The sequence below is a fragment of the Geotrypetes seraphini genome, chromosome 6 (genome assembly GCF_902459505.1).
Source record: "Geotrypetes seraphini chromosome 6, aGeoSer1.1, whole genome shotgun sequence".
Lineage (NCBI taxonomy): Eukaryota > Metazoa > Chordata > Amphibia > Gymnophiona > Dermophiidae > Geotrypetes > Geotrypetes seraphini.
Genome location: NC_047089.1, coordinates 250,676,249 through 250,691,059, shown reverse-complemented (window position 1 = coordinate 250,691,059; position 14,811 = coordinate 250,676,249). Strand labels below are relative to the sequence as shown.

The 14,811-nt window shown below is 46.4% G+C and overlaps 1 protein-coding gene across 1 annotated transcript in view; it reads left to right on the top strand.

Moving 5' to 3' along the window:
• The window catches only part of LOC117363071 (amine oxidase [flavin-containing] B-like), a 124,903-nt gene that overhangs the window by 55,190 nt on the left and 54,902 nt on the right, over positions 1–14,811 (top strand). The window contains exons 5-7 of the mRNA XM_033950319.1: positions 2,777–2,868; positions 9,520–9,661; positions 11,467–11,616. Coding sequence (XP_033806210.1) covers positions 2,777–2,868; positions 9,520–9,661; positions 11,467–11,616 — 384 coding nt within the window. The remainder of the gene's footprint in view (positions 1–2,776; positions 2,869–9,519; positions 9,662–11,466; positions 11,617–14,811) is intronic.

The window sequence follows — 14,811 nt, the reverse complement described above, 5'->3', positions numbered from 1 at the left end:
GGGCGAGGCTTGGTCAGGGTTAGGGGCGGGACTGGGGTGTAATGGAGCAGGGATGGATGAAACTGGGGGGGCGGATCTAGGGGGGTCTGGAATTTCCAAAGGGAAAATCTGGGAACCCTAAGTAGAGTATAAAGATATAGCTTTTGAACTGAGAGAAGCAGTTCCAGTTTGGGGTTATACGATTTAGGTGGGAAAATCACCCTGCTCTAGGCTTGGTCAGGTGCGTTTCCACTGTCAGCAGCTAGACATAGAGTAGGCCCATCCTTTGCATTACAGCAGGGTTAAATAAACATCTTTATCGTTATTGGAAGCTTCTATGCGGCTACCGCTGCAGTTGGTACACCATTCACTCTATTTACAATCCTCCTAGATCATTCTAGTTACTTTAGAATTTTACTGTGTTCCTCATATCTTAAACATTTCTGGAAAGATCTACTATGTGCCGATGTCATAGAACTTTATGGTTATAGAAACAGAGAAACCTGATGGCAGATAAAGGCCAATTGGCCCATGCAGAGCATCCACTATCTCCTCCTCTCCCTATTGGCTAAGACTCTTAACATTTGCATCTCCTCTTCCTATAGGCTAAGGCTCTTTATACCTGCATTGTGATGTCACAGAACTTTAATAACATAGAAACTTGATGGCTGATAAAGATCAAATGACCCATCAAGAGCATCCACTATCTCCTCTTCCTATTGGCTAAGGCTCTTAACATTTGCATCTTCTCTTCCTATAAGCTAAGGCTCTTTACACCTGCATTGTGATGTCACAGAACTTTAGTAACATAGAAATATGATGGCAGATAAAGGCCAAATGGACCATCCAGTCTCCCATCTGCAACATCCACTATCTTCTCCTCTCCCTATTGGCTAAGACTCTTAACATTTGCATCTCCTCTTCCTATAGGCTAAGGCTCATTATACCTGCATTGTGATGTCACAGAACTTTAATAACATAGAAACTTGATGGCAGATAAAGGCCTAATGGACCATCCACAGCATCCACTATCTCCTCCTCTCCCTATTGGCTAAGGCTCTTAACATTTGCATCTCCTCTTCCTATTGGCTAAGTCTCTTTACACCTGCATTGTCATGTCACAGAACTTTAGTAACATAGAAACTTGATGGCAGATAAAGGCCAAACGGCCCATGCAGAGCATCCACTATCTCCTCCTCTCCCTATTGGCTAAGACTCTTAAAATTTGCATCTCCTCTTCCTATAGGCTAAGGCTCTTTACACCTGCATTGTGATGCCACAAAACTTTAGTAACATAGAAATATGATGGCAGATAAAGGCCAAATGGACCATCCAGTCTTCCATCTGCAACATCCACTATCTCCTCCTCTCCCTATTGGCTAAGGCTCTTAACATTTGCATCTCCTTTTCCTATTGGCTAACGCTCTTTACACCTGCATTATGATGTCATATATCTCCTCCTCTCCCTATTGGCTAAGGCTCATAACATTTGCATCTCCTCTTCCTATAGGCTAAGGCTCTTTACACCTGCATTGTGAGGTCATAGAACTTTAATAACAGAGTAACAGAGAAACATGATGGCAGATAAAGATCAAATGACCCATCCAGAGCATCCACTATCTCCTCTTCCTATTGGCTAAGGCTCTTAACATTTGCATCTTCTCTTCCTATAGGCTAAGGCTCTTTACACCTGCATTGTGATGTCACAGAACTTTAGTAACATAGAAATATGATGGCATATAAAGGCCAAATGGACCATCCAGTCTCCCATCTGCAACATCCACTATCTCCTCCTCTCCCTATTGGCTAAGGCTCTTAACATTTGCATCTCCTCTTCCTATTGGCTAAGGCTCTTTACACCTGCATTATGATGTCATATATCTCCTCCTCTCCCTATTGGCTAAGGCTCTTAACATTTGCATCTCCTCTTCCTATTGGCTAAGGCTCTTTACACCTGCATTATGATGTCATATATCTCCTCCTCTCCCTATTGGCTAAGGCTCTTAACATTTGCATCTCCTCTTCCTATAGGCTAAGGCTCTTTACACCTGCATTGTGAGGTCATAGAACTTTAATAACAGAGTAACAGAGAAACATGATGGCAGATAAAGGCCAAATGGCCCATCTGCAACATCCACTATCTCCTCCTCTCCCTATTGGCTAAGGCTCTTAACATTTGCATCTCCTCTTCCTATTGGCTAAGGCTCATTACACCTGCATTGTGAGGTCATAGAACTTTATGGTTATAGAAACCTAGAAACATGATGGCAGATAAATGCCAAATGGCCCATCCGCATTAACCATTATCTCTTCTTCTCTCTAAGAGATCCCACGTGCCTATCCTCCTATTGTGTTCTTAGTGGGAGGGTGGGAGCCTTCTATTTTCCTCTATGTCACTTTCTTCCTCTGTCGTCTCATAGTTTCAGTTGAAGTAGACTGAGGAAAGTATAGTCTTTATCCCTTTCTTGAACTTTCCAATGCGCTCTTCGTGCTGTGAACCCCTGCCCTGTTCGTTTGTGTTTTAGCTATGCCCTACCCAAACTGAATTTGCCTAATTTTCTTGTGCCGGCTTGTACTTAGAACGGCTTAGCCTGAGATCAGAGTCACAGATGGAAAAGTCCAAAAAGGAGATTACATTCTGCTTCCTAGGTAGAGACTTGTTTAAGCCTTCCATTGTTTCGGGAGACGCACGAGTTCAGTCTTGCACACGTTCAGTTTGTCATCACGGATTAAGTATTGGATTGTTCGTGGCCTTCTTGAAAGGGAAACTGACATAAATCTGCCTCTTCTGTTACAGATTCCAAGTGATGCTCCTTGGACGGCCCCGCATGCAGAGGAGTGGGACACGATGACCATGAAGGAGCTCTTGGACAAGATTTGCTGGACAAAGTAAGCTGTCTGAATCGCGCTCGTATCTTAAATCAGTATATGAACAAAAATCCCTAGGTAATCATTTAGAAAAGTGGATAACGGAACCGGACCCCAGAACCTGTAATTCAAAATTAATGCTTAATAACTCTAAATTTTAAATAAATGTACCCTCAGTGCAGTGGTAAAAGCTTTCGGAGAACCAGTGTACCAGGCTCAAACGTGTTTGAAGGGCTGTTTCTCAAACCCTACTGTGCACCATCACAGGCGTACAATCGTGCAATAAATAATAACGTGTAACCCATTTAATAGTGATGGCGATTCAAAGAAAATATTCACAACGAGTTCAGACTGTTATCAACTACGCTAAAAGAAGTGCTCAAAACCGGCGTGTTTCACGATACTTATCTCCGGCTGTTCCATATGTATTTGCAACGTTCTTTAGACAGGCACCTTCCCAGTTACAATCCTGGCGCTTGCTCTCAGTTGGACAATTTGGCTGAGAACAAGCGTCAGGATTGTAACTGGGAAGGTGCCTGTCTAAAGAGCGTTGCATATACATATGGAACACTTTATTATTTACTAATATTTTAGCCCGTTACATTAATGGGTGCTAGCTGTCTGTCTTTCTTTCCTCCCCCACCACTTCCCTGTGCAGCAGCCACAGCAGCATTCCTTCCTCCTCCATGTCCCTTTGCAGCAGCATTTCCCCCACCCTACTTCCCTTTACAGCAGCATTTCGATCCCCCCCGACGTCCCTGTGCAGCAGCAGCATTCCCTCCCCCCCACCACTTCCCTGTGCAGCAGTAGCGTTTCCCTTACCCCCCCCCCTTCCCTTCCCGCGGTCCCGACAAACCTGCTGATCCCAGCAGCATGTGCAGCACACTACACACGCTGCTTCGGGGCCTTCTACTGCCCTGATTTACTCTGGCACGTCCCTGATGACATCATCAGAGACGCAGCAGAGCAAATCTCTAAAGCCGTGTTCCCTGATCCGTCGCGATGTGGCCACAAGAGTGCGCATGCATGCTTATACGTCACCACACAACAGTCTCCTCTTTTTCCGGCCCAGCCCGCTGAGAGGGAGAGCGGCGCTGGCACCGGGGAGGGGGGGGATGCCAGTTCAGATCGGCCGCTCCGTCTCTGCCGTCTCAGCAGCCCCCGAAGCTCCTCAGCAGCCTGTCCCGCTCCCTCAAGAAGGGCTCCCAATGGCGGTGCTACTGCTGGTGGTACTGCTCCCGCTGCTGTGCGCGAGCGACGCGCCGGAGTTGGACCCCGCCTGTTGGCAGCGGATTGACCACATGGCGAACGGTAGTGGCTGACAGGAGGAGACAGAGGTGAGATGATGGATTGATGGAAGATAGAGAGAAGGGAGATGCTGGACTGTTGGGGGGATAGACAGAGGGGAGATGGGGAAATGTGAGATAGACAGAGGGGAGATGGGGGTGGGGAAAGGAAGGGAGGAGTGTTTTTTTCTGCGCTTCCCTTCCTGCCCTGCGAGGTGTCACCGCGGCTCCTCTCGATCCCCGCCAGCATTGGAAGCCTTCTCCGCCGCTGGTGCCGCTGGTGAGAGGAACCAAATATTGTGGAGAGCAAGGTAGGTGCTGGGAAGAAGGCTAGGGACTCGCGCATGCGCACTCTTGCGGCCACAGACCTATGGATCATGGAAGCACGCAGTTAAGAGTGCGCATGCGCGGCTAGGGTTTTATTATATAGGATTGCACTAATACACGTCTGTGATGGTGCATAGTAGGACTTGAGAAACACGTTTGAGCCTGGTACACTGGTTCTCCGATAGCTTTTACTATTGCACTGAGGGTACATTTATTTAAAATATAAGGCTCCTTTTACAAAGCCGCAGTAGCGGTTTTAACGCGAGTAATAGCGTGTGCTAAACCACCGGCCGTGCTAGCCATGCTAGCCGCTACCGCCTCCTCTTGAGCAGGCGGTAGTTTTTCAGCTAGCGCGGGGGTAGCGCGTGATTAAAAGGCGTGCGCGTTAAAGCCGCTACTGCGTCTTCGTAAAAGGAGCCCTTAGAGTTATTAAGCATTAATTTTTTTTAATTCAGTTTTGTATACCGTTCTCCCAGGAGAGCTCAAGCTCAAGCATTTTTCCCTGTGTGGCCCGGTGGGCTCACAATCTATCCAATGTACCTGGAACAAAGGGGTGACTTGCCCAGGATCACAAGGAGCAGCGGGGGTTTGAACCCACAACCTTAGCGTGCCGAGGCTATAGATTTAACCACTGCGCCACACTCTTAAAGGGTCTGGGGTCTGATTCTGTTATCAACTTTTCTAAATTATTACCTAGGGATTTTTGTTCATCTACTGCTGCTGGTATTCCCGCTGGGTTTTTGTATATTGTGCACCGTATCTTAAATCAGCCACGTGTGGAGAAATTCAATGATATAAACAAAAGACTGTGGATGTTCTGAAAAAGTCTGACTTTGTAATACACGTATGATTGTCCTGCCGGACCCTACACGGTAAGTGTTTCGGCGAGACCGGCTTCCTCAGGGGTCCTAAAGGGGATTATTTCATTATATCTAATCCCTTTTAGGACCCCTGAGGAAGGCGGTCTCGCCGAAACACGGACCGTGTAGGGTCCGGCAGGACAATCTTACGTGTATTACAAATTCAGATTTGTATTTTTATGGTGAAGAGCGAATAAGAATATCCACATCCACAGTCTTTTCTTTTTATCTTTGGATTGGTTTTACTGTGGAACATTGGGTCTTCCTTTTTGTTTTGTTTGGAGAAATTTAATAACAGGGTCCCTGAGTTAGGTGGGCCGATGCCAAACATTGAAAGCCAAGTCAGCATCGATGCATCTATAGTTAGATGCAAACAGTTACACCAAGTCAGTAGCAGGCATAAATGTTCACATCGGAGGTAAGGGGATTCGGGAGGGGGCAGACTGTCCCAGGACTATCTTCGTAGGGGCGCTGATGCCTCTCCTCCTCTCCACCCCCTCACACTCCTCTTGAAATGTTTACTGGCGCAAGCGGCATCTTCTACCTAATACTCGCGCTGGCCTCGGCTCCCTTCTGACATCACTTCCTGGTCGCGGGACCAGGATGTGACGTCAGAAGGGAACCGAGGCCGGCGCAAGCAGCAAGTGGAAGATGCTACCTATACTGGCAAACATTTCAAGAGGTACGCAGGGGTCGGGGGAGACGCTCAAGTGGTGCACGGTATGGTGGGGAAGCGGAAGGGGTGCATGGTGCAGTGATGCCGTCACCACCGCCCTATGTTCCAACCTCCCTAGCTATGTCACTGGTTCACACCTAAGTGTTCCTTGATCTGTACATAGCTTACACTATTCTATGGGTTGTACCCATAAATTGGAGACACGCCCACGCTCCTCCCATGGTCCACCCTCACGCACGTGCTCTTTGCAATTATGTGCTAATGCACTTGCTCACTATTTTGTAGAATAGCGAATAGGACACGTACCTGCTTCAATTAAATCATCACATCGTTTACACCACCCCTCCTCCCGTCTCCCAGATCCAATTCTGTAATTAAAGCACGCAGGTCAACGGCGCGCCGCAAAGGCATGCCAACACGCTGTTTCCAGCGCTTTTAATGGCATACCGGTAGCGTTCTGAGGTGAGGTGCAATCCCCCAGTACACTTGTAAGTGGTCATGCTCCTGTGGTGGTGGTGGGGTTAATGGGAGAGGGAACCCCCCCAATACACTGACAACTTCCGTTCTTTCGCTGTTCGGGATGGAGGGAAAGGAGGAGGAGGAAGGGTCAGTCGGTATAGTGCAGAGTCAGGGAAGATTCAAATATAAACTGAGACCCCCGTTTTGGGGCCCCAGAATCTTGGTTTATATTTGAGTTTATATGGTACCTTTTTTCATTTTTTATTTTTTTCTGGACTGGTAACCTTTTTTCAAATCTGAATTCTGAAAATGACACGGTGACAAAATTCATCACCGTTCCTGTCCCCATGGATAACCGCGGTAAACCATTTTCATGTCATTCTTTAAGGAGAGCGGGAAGAATCAGAGTACGAATGGCCACAACCACTGACCCTCAAGCTTTGCTGTGAAGAATGCTGGTGTAGAAGGACTGAGGTTGAGATAGACACTGAAGAATGACAGTCTCTGGTATCCAGAGCAGATATTGTGATGTCATAATGCCTCATTTCACCAGTGCCTAAGAGCCAGTCACATCAGTGATGTCACAATGGCTTCATTATCCTTGGCTCACATAAGAATCAGAGTATGAATGGCCACAACCACTGACCCGCAAGCTTTGCTTTGAAGAGTGCTGGTGTAGAAGGACTGAGGTTGAAACAGACACTACAGAATGACAGTCTCTGGTATCCAGAGCAGATATTGTGATGTCATAATGCCTCATTCCACCAGTGCCTAAGAGCCAATCACATTAGTGATGTCACAATGGCTTCATTATCCTTGGCTCACATAAGAATCAGAGTATGAATGGCCACAACCACTGACCCGCAAGTGTGCTTTGAAGAATGCTGGTGCAGAAGGACTGAGGTTGAAACAGACACTACAGAATGACAGTCTCTGGTATCCAGAGCAGATATTGTGATGTCATAATGCCTCATTCCACCAGTGCCTAAGAGCCAATCACATTAGTGATGTCACAATGGCTTCATTATCCTTGGCTCACATAAGAATCAGAGTATGAATGGCCACAACCACTGACCCGCAAGCTTTGCTTTGAAGAATGCTGGTGTAGAAGGACCGAGGTTGAAATAGACACTAGAAAATGACAGTCTCTGGTATCCAGAGCAGATATTGTGATGTCATAATGCCTCATTCCACCAGTGCCCTATTACATCCTCTGGAAGCGTATTCCAGGTGTCCACCACCCATTGGGTGAAGAAAAACTTCCTAGCATTGGTTTTGAATCTGTCCCCTTTCAACTTTTCCGAATGCCCTCTTGTTCTTTTATTTATCGAAAGTTTGAAGAATCTGCCCTCTCTACTCTCTCTATGCCTTTCATGATCTTCTAAGTCTCTATCATATCCCCTCTAAGTCTCCTCTTCTCCAGGGAAAAGAGTCCCAGTTTCTCCAATCTCTCAGCGTATGAAAGGTTTTCCATACCTTTTATCAGATGTGTCGCTCTCCTTAGAACCCTCTCGAGTAACGCCATATCCTTCTTAAGGTACGGCGACCAATAAAAATGATGGAGTCGGTCCACCTGCCTATCCCTTATCTCTGATGATTCCACACACACACACCCCTGGGAGAACTCTTAGTACACTTCACAACTGTCGTGTTTTCATTCCTTCGATATTGCGAGCTTGACTAGAGTCCACTTGCCAGTCGTCTTCTCTCTCTTACTATCTTGTTTCCTTTTTTACCTTATTTCTCCTTCTCTCATCTCTGTCCTATGATTGATTAATGGAGTTCTTTTCTGAAATGTCTATAGATTGTATTGTAAACCGCGTCACCATTTTGTCAATGAGAGGTGGTATATCAAAAATGAATATTTCTGCAAATAATAATAAATTACTGCTAATAATGACTGGTGTTGCCATTCAGCAAATTACATACAATTGGAAGGATTGGAGGAGATTGAATTACACCTTTTGGTGGAATTCTTTATGTCACATCTATAAAATGGAAAGATTCTTTGCATTGCAAAGAGGATATTTTAAGAAGTTTCAGGATGTGTGGAAACCATTGACAAGATATTGTACAGAGTAACTGGATACGTTTCCCTTAAATATATCAGTTTAAAAGGGTAGGGTGGGGATTGTGGTATTGATGTGTATTTATATAATTATTAGTTATGTGGTAGGGAGGGATGGGAGGGGTAAGAAGTTATGTAATTAACCAAAGATAGAATGAAAGTGAAATTTGCATTGATTATCTGATTGAATATGTACTTACACTCTCTGGAAAAAAGGAGGCTCAGGGGAGATATGATAGAGACCTTCAAGATCATGAGGGGCATAGAGAGGGTGGATAGGGACAGATTCTTCAGGCTGAAGGGGACAACAAGTACGAGGGGGCATTCGGAGAAACTGAAGGGAGATAGGTTCAAAACAAATGCAAGGAAGTTTTTTTTCTCACAAAGGGTCGTGGACACTTGGAATGCGCTACCGGAGGAAGTGATCAGGCAGAGTACGGTACATGGATTCAAACAGGGATTGGACGGATTCCTGAGGGATAAAGGGATCGTGGGATACTGAGAGAGGTGCTGGGATGTAACACAAGTATAGAAAGCTAACCAGGTAATAAATATAGAAACCCAACAGGTCGTGCATGTGCAAGACCAGAGGGTTAGGACTTCGATGGGAAGATAGGACTTCAATGAGAAACCAAGGTGGCAAGGGAGCCCCTTCTGGTGATTCAGACAGGTCGTGACCTGTTTGGGCCGCCGCGGGAGCGGACTGCTGGGCAGGATGGACCTATGGTCTGACCCGGCGGAGGCACTGCTTATGTTCTTATGTAATTTTGAAAATGAATAAAAATTTGAAAAAGAAAAAAAAAATGAATACGCCATAAACCATAAGAGATGTCTTTGAAAGGTTAAAATGCTGTCCCTTAGCAAAGCCATTCTTCTCTTTCAGAGCATGAAAGAGAATAGAGAACATGTTTTCTTCCTAAAGGAGAAAAGTAGTGTTCGGATACTTGTTACATGTGTTTGCAGGCGTAAAATTCTGCCTTTGTGCCTTCTTTCCAGTGCAAGCAAGAGGTTCGCCACCCTCTTTGTCAACATTAATGTTACCTCTGAGCCCCACGAAGTTTCTGCTCTGTGGTTCCTGTGGTATGTGAAGCAGTGCGGGGGGACGACCAGGATCTTCTCGACCACCAATGGAGGACAGGTACGGTGGGTTACTTACCTGTAATGGGGGTTCTTCATGGCCAAGCAGGATGAGTCAACTACAAAGGGTGACGCCATCCAACGGATAGGCCCTTCTTTCGTCTCCATCACAAACAAGTAGCGTACGCATCGAGAGCAAAAGCAATAGGGAAAATCCAGGACCTCAGGGGCCTGCTCTGGATATTTTTATACTTCTGCCACCCAAACATTACAAATGGGAAGTTAGGAGTGTGAGTGAGGAGATGGGCATTATTATGGTGTCGGGGAGCATTGGGCTTACATGGTGCATCTGTCCCTGAGGTACCATAACAGAAGCGTGCCGGACAAAAGCTCGCTGACAATCGCGTGCCGACAGTCCCGCACAGGACTTATGCACGCCGCCTTAAAACACTTCCTCTTAGCGATGTGAGGGTGTGTGTGTGTGGGAACCCCCCCAGTAAACTTACAAGTGACCCCCCCACAACTACACTGAAAACTGTCATTTTCCTTAGTTTTTTGGGTATTCGGCAGTTTTTAGTGTACTGGGCGGTTCTGCCCCCCCCTCCATAGGGAGCGCGAACACTTGTAGGTTTAGTGGGGGGTTCCCCCTCCACACCCTCTCACAATGCTAACAGGAAGTGTTTTTAAGCTGGCGCACACAAGTCCTGCGCATAATTGTCGGCGTGTTTATGTCCGGCGCGCGAATGATGGTCCCTGAAGAGGATATTAGAAATTGGGAGATTCTCGGTAAAATATTTAATATGTGTAGGAAGGTAAAACACCGAGAATAGATGACTTTTATCATTGGATGGGCGAATCATGCCAAGAGGCACAGTAAGGAATCTATCCTGTGGTGTTTCATGGTTTTCCATTGCCTTCTCCCATATAGTGTGTGGCCCCCTCAGCCTACAGCACCTGCTATTCCCAGGTGGTCTCCCATCCAGGTATTAGCCAGGCCCGACCCTGCTTAGCTCCTGATAGCAAGAGTGGCCCTACTCAAGGGAGCCAGGCCATAGACATTCTAGCAATCCTTATGCCTTATAAATAGGACATTAATGAATCTCCTTGGCCCATGTACATCATGGATAGGGTTATCAGAATTTCAGATTTCCCCAGGCATGTCTTCCTTTTGAGGACATGGCCTGATGGCTTTTCAAAACCCGGCACTTTGCCCAGGGTTTTGAAAAGCTTCTATCACATTGCCGTCGGGCAGGAGGGCACGTGATGTCACTACGTTGCATCCGTGCCTGCGCGGATGCCCTCCTGCCCGACGAGAGCAGGCGGCGGGAGGGGCGGGGACAGGATTTGTCCGGATCAATCCGGACGTCTGGTAACCCTATCTTTACCTGCACCGAGGCATTGTGGGGGACAGTACCCAAACTGTTTACATAGATAGACGCACATTTTTTCTACTTGATAATATCTAATAGTTGCAGCTAGGGAATGTTTTGAAATGTCAGACGAGCCTAAGCCTCAGGATTTGTATCTGTAAGAGAATGCCGCGCGCAGAATGCACTGGAAGCTCTGGAATGGTCCATAAACTTCATGACATCATCTTCCAACTCGTTTAAAAATAGGTAGCAATTTTTAAAAATTTCATAGGATAGTCAAGAATGATATTCTTTTAAACTAAATGTTCCTTTGCCTACAGTTGGACGCCAATTGGGCGCATAAGTGACAGTAAGAATACCGTAAGTCACGCCCTAAAATGCTGCAATTTGGCGCCTAACTTCTGGCAACCTTTACAGATTTGCCCCTTGTAATGTTTCTGGGAGGGTCTTCAGTGGGCTCAGCATCGCTTGTTTCCTCCCCCCCCGCTCCCCCCAGGAAAGGAAGTTTGTTGGCGGGTCCGGGCAGATCAGCGAGAGGATAATGGAGCGCCTTGAAGGCCGTGTGAAGCTGCAAGAGCCCGTAGTCTGCATCGATCAGTCTGGTGACAGCGTCGTCGTGGAGACCGTGCACCATGACGTCTATGAGGTACGTGCGCCGAACCAGCTAAGTTTAACGGATAAAACAGGCCGGATAAATAGCAGACCTATCTTTAGCCACTAAGCACCGAATGTCGGCATAACCAGTTAAGTTGTCACGGCTAAAGATGAAACTGGAATGGATGCCCGGCACTGATGCTGGACTTAACGCCAGCGGGGGACAGTTCTCATGTCACGCTCCAGTGAACTGCCTGCTAATGGTGGGCTGGAATTATCGACCCTGATGAAAATTTTGAAACATGGCGGTGGAGGCGCTCCCACAATGCACTTTAAGAACGAGGTAAGTTCTTATGCATCTTTTATTTATTACTGCTAAGTTTGCACAAAAAACTGCTATATTTGCACTTTATATTAGAAGAAAAAGTTAAAAAAATGTACAAAAAAAGGATATTGGCTCATATTATCCTTTTATGAACTCAAAATAAAGGAAAGTGAGCCCTCGGAGGATTCTACACACTTTAGAAAAATATTCAGTTATCTACAACAGTGTTCTTCAACCTTTTTACACCTAAGGACCGGCAGAAATAAAATAATTATTTTGTGGACCGGCAAATTACTAAGACTGAAATAAAAAACCCCGCCTCTGCCCCGTCCCCGCAAGCTCGATCTCCACAAACCATCTGATCCCATCCGTACAAGCCTCAAATAGTTATGATTTTATATTGAACGTATTTTATTAAAGTATAAAAAGAAACAGTATTCTGTACAATTGTCATTTTATAAATACAAATAATACAGGGCAAGGATCAACAAAACCCCCATCTCCCCTCCCCTTCACATATATCCCCTCTACTATCAAGAAAACTGAATAAGCCAAATTATTACAGAATGCTACACAGAAATATCATTCTAACAGAATACCGCAGTCACACATGACAAGAATAGGGTTAGGGGAGTGCAACTAGGGCAACTGCCCCCTGGTCAGAGAGAGCCCTAAGCCAGCTGGAAGTTAAAGCCTGGGCTTTGAAGTCCTCAGTTATGTTGAACACCAGCTCTAGCTAGGGCATATTTCAAATCTTATATATTCTAATCACAAAATAGAAATAAAATTATTTTTTTCTACCTTTTGTTGTCTCTGGTTTCTGCTTTCATATTCTTTTCATTCTCTTCCATCCAGCGTCTGCCCTCTGTCTCTTTAATCCAGCATCTGCCCCTTTCATCCACTGTCTGCCCTCTCCCCCTTCCAAATGGTATCTTCCTTCTTTCTATGCCCCTCTCCCCTTTCCATCCAGCCTGCGCCCACTCTCTCCTTTCCAGCTTCACTGCTTTCTTCATTTTTATCTCTCCTACATCAGATCTAGAATTTTTGTCCCTCTCTCCTTATTTCTCTGCTGACCACCTTCCCACCATCAATCTCTCTCTACTTTCTCATTCCTCTCTTTCCCCTTTCCCTCATCTGATCTCTCCATTCCACCCTGACTCCTTGCCCTCCTCTAATCTCCCTGTCAGCTGTCTCCTTCCTTTTTTCCTCCTCCCATGTCCAGCAGTAACTCTCTCCCCTTCCCTTTCCCTCCTCCCCTCGCAACAGCATCTCTCCTTTTCCCTCCCTCCAGGTCCAGTAGCAGCCCTTCCTTTATCCAGCAGCTTCCCAGCCTCCAACAGTGGCTTCCTCCCCTTTCCTCCACTCCCCTCAGTACTTGCCTGCAGCAGCGCCAGTAGTGTCAGCGCATCAATTCAGAGGCAGCCTTGGGGCTTTTGCTGAGTCGCAGCCCGCCTCTGATAATGCAACTTCCTCTTTCCTCAGAGGTGGCACAATCCATCAAAGGACCCAAGGCTATCTAAGCGAATCGCTGCGCTGATACTATTGGCGCTGTTGTAGGCAAGAATTGAGAGCTGGGAAGCAAAACGTCGGAGCTCCCCTGATCTCGCCGGCCCTGTGCGGACCGGCAGAAAATTTCTGCGGACTGGCACCAGTTGAAGAACACTGGTCTATAAGATAGTATTATGAATGTTTATGTCTTGATATGCTGGGAAGATTTGGTGATCTATGAATATTTAAATAGTTCCAGATGAAGTTTAGCCAAATAGTGGACTGAGTTCTTATGTGAGCCATTTATAGGACAATCGAGCCATTGTGACATCACTGCTGAGGTTGGCTCTTAGTCATTGGTGGAATGAAGCATTATGACATCACAATCTCAGCTCTTTGGGTTTCTGCCAGGCCCTCGGGACCTGGGTTGGCCACTGTTGGAAACAGGATTCTGGGCTTGATGAAAAGGAAAGGGAATAGATACCACCTTTTTGTGGCTTTGCCATTTCAAATGCTTATATTCAAAGTGGTGGGCAGTGGAGGATTAAGTAACTTGCCCAGGGCCACAAGGAGCAGCACTGGGATATGATCGCACAACCTCTGGGTGCAGAGACAGCAGCTCTACCAGTGAGCCACACCTTCCCCATGCACGCCCCAGCATTGAACGGCTGTGGATGGGTCTGCCAATGCATTCCGCTCTGGTCAGAATATCAGGCTCTACATATTTCCCGCCCTCCAGCCGTCCTCTCTGCTTGTGTTCTGTTGGAGGCCAGGTTCCTGAAGAAGGGCTCCTCCCGAAACCAGCGCGGTTGAACCTTTCCTCCTGGCGCGGTTTTTCCGTCGGTGTGACAGTTTTGGATAAGTATTGTTTATTTTTGGATATGTTCTTCACTTTTTGGTATAGTTTTTGATTTTGTTGTGATTTTGTGCGTGCTTTTTGAGGGGGTTCGGCTGGCAGGGTTTGTGTGGGGGTCGCTCAGGTTGCTTGTGTTGTGTTGAGTTTTATTTACTCACTTTGATTGTTGATTGCTTTGATTCTTGCACACACAGGGCGCTCGATGATGGTGTGTGGGTGGAGGCTTATTGCCTTGACCCAGAAGTGAAGTGTCGGAGCTGTGCTCCTATCACTGAGGGTTCACACTGAGAGCGCCCTACAACATTATACAGTGTGACATGCTTTTTTGACTTGTTACACTGTATTTGGCTTATAAGTTGTGAGACAAGTTTGGCACTGTGGGCTTCCCCCACGCAGACCTTGATGTGACTTGGTTGCCTTCCTTGTTTTTTCTAGTTTAGGATTTGTTTGGCAAATCAGGAGTGTCTTGTTGTTGTTGTCTACATATTTCCCAGCAGTTTTCAGATTGATAGAGTGGGCACCAAGTCCACAGGTTCTTTGCACCCATAGACTATTTTCAAAGGGAAGCTGTTGTAGTT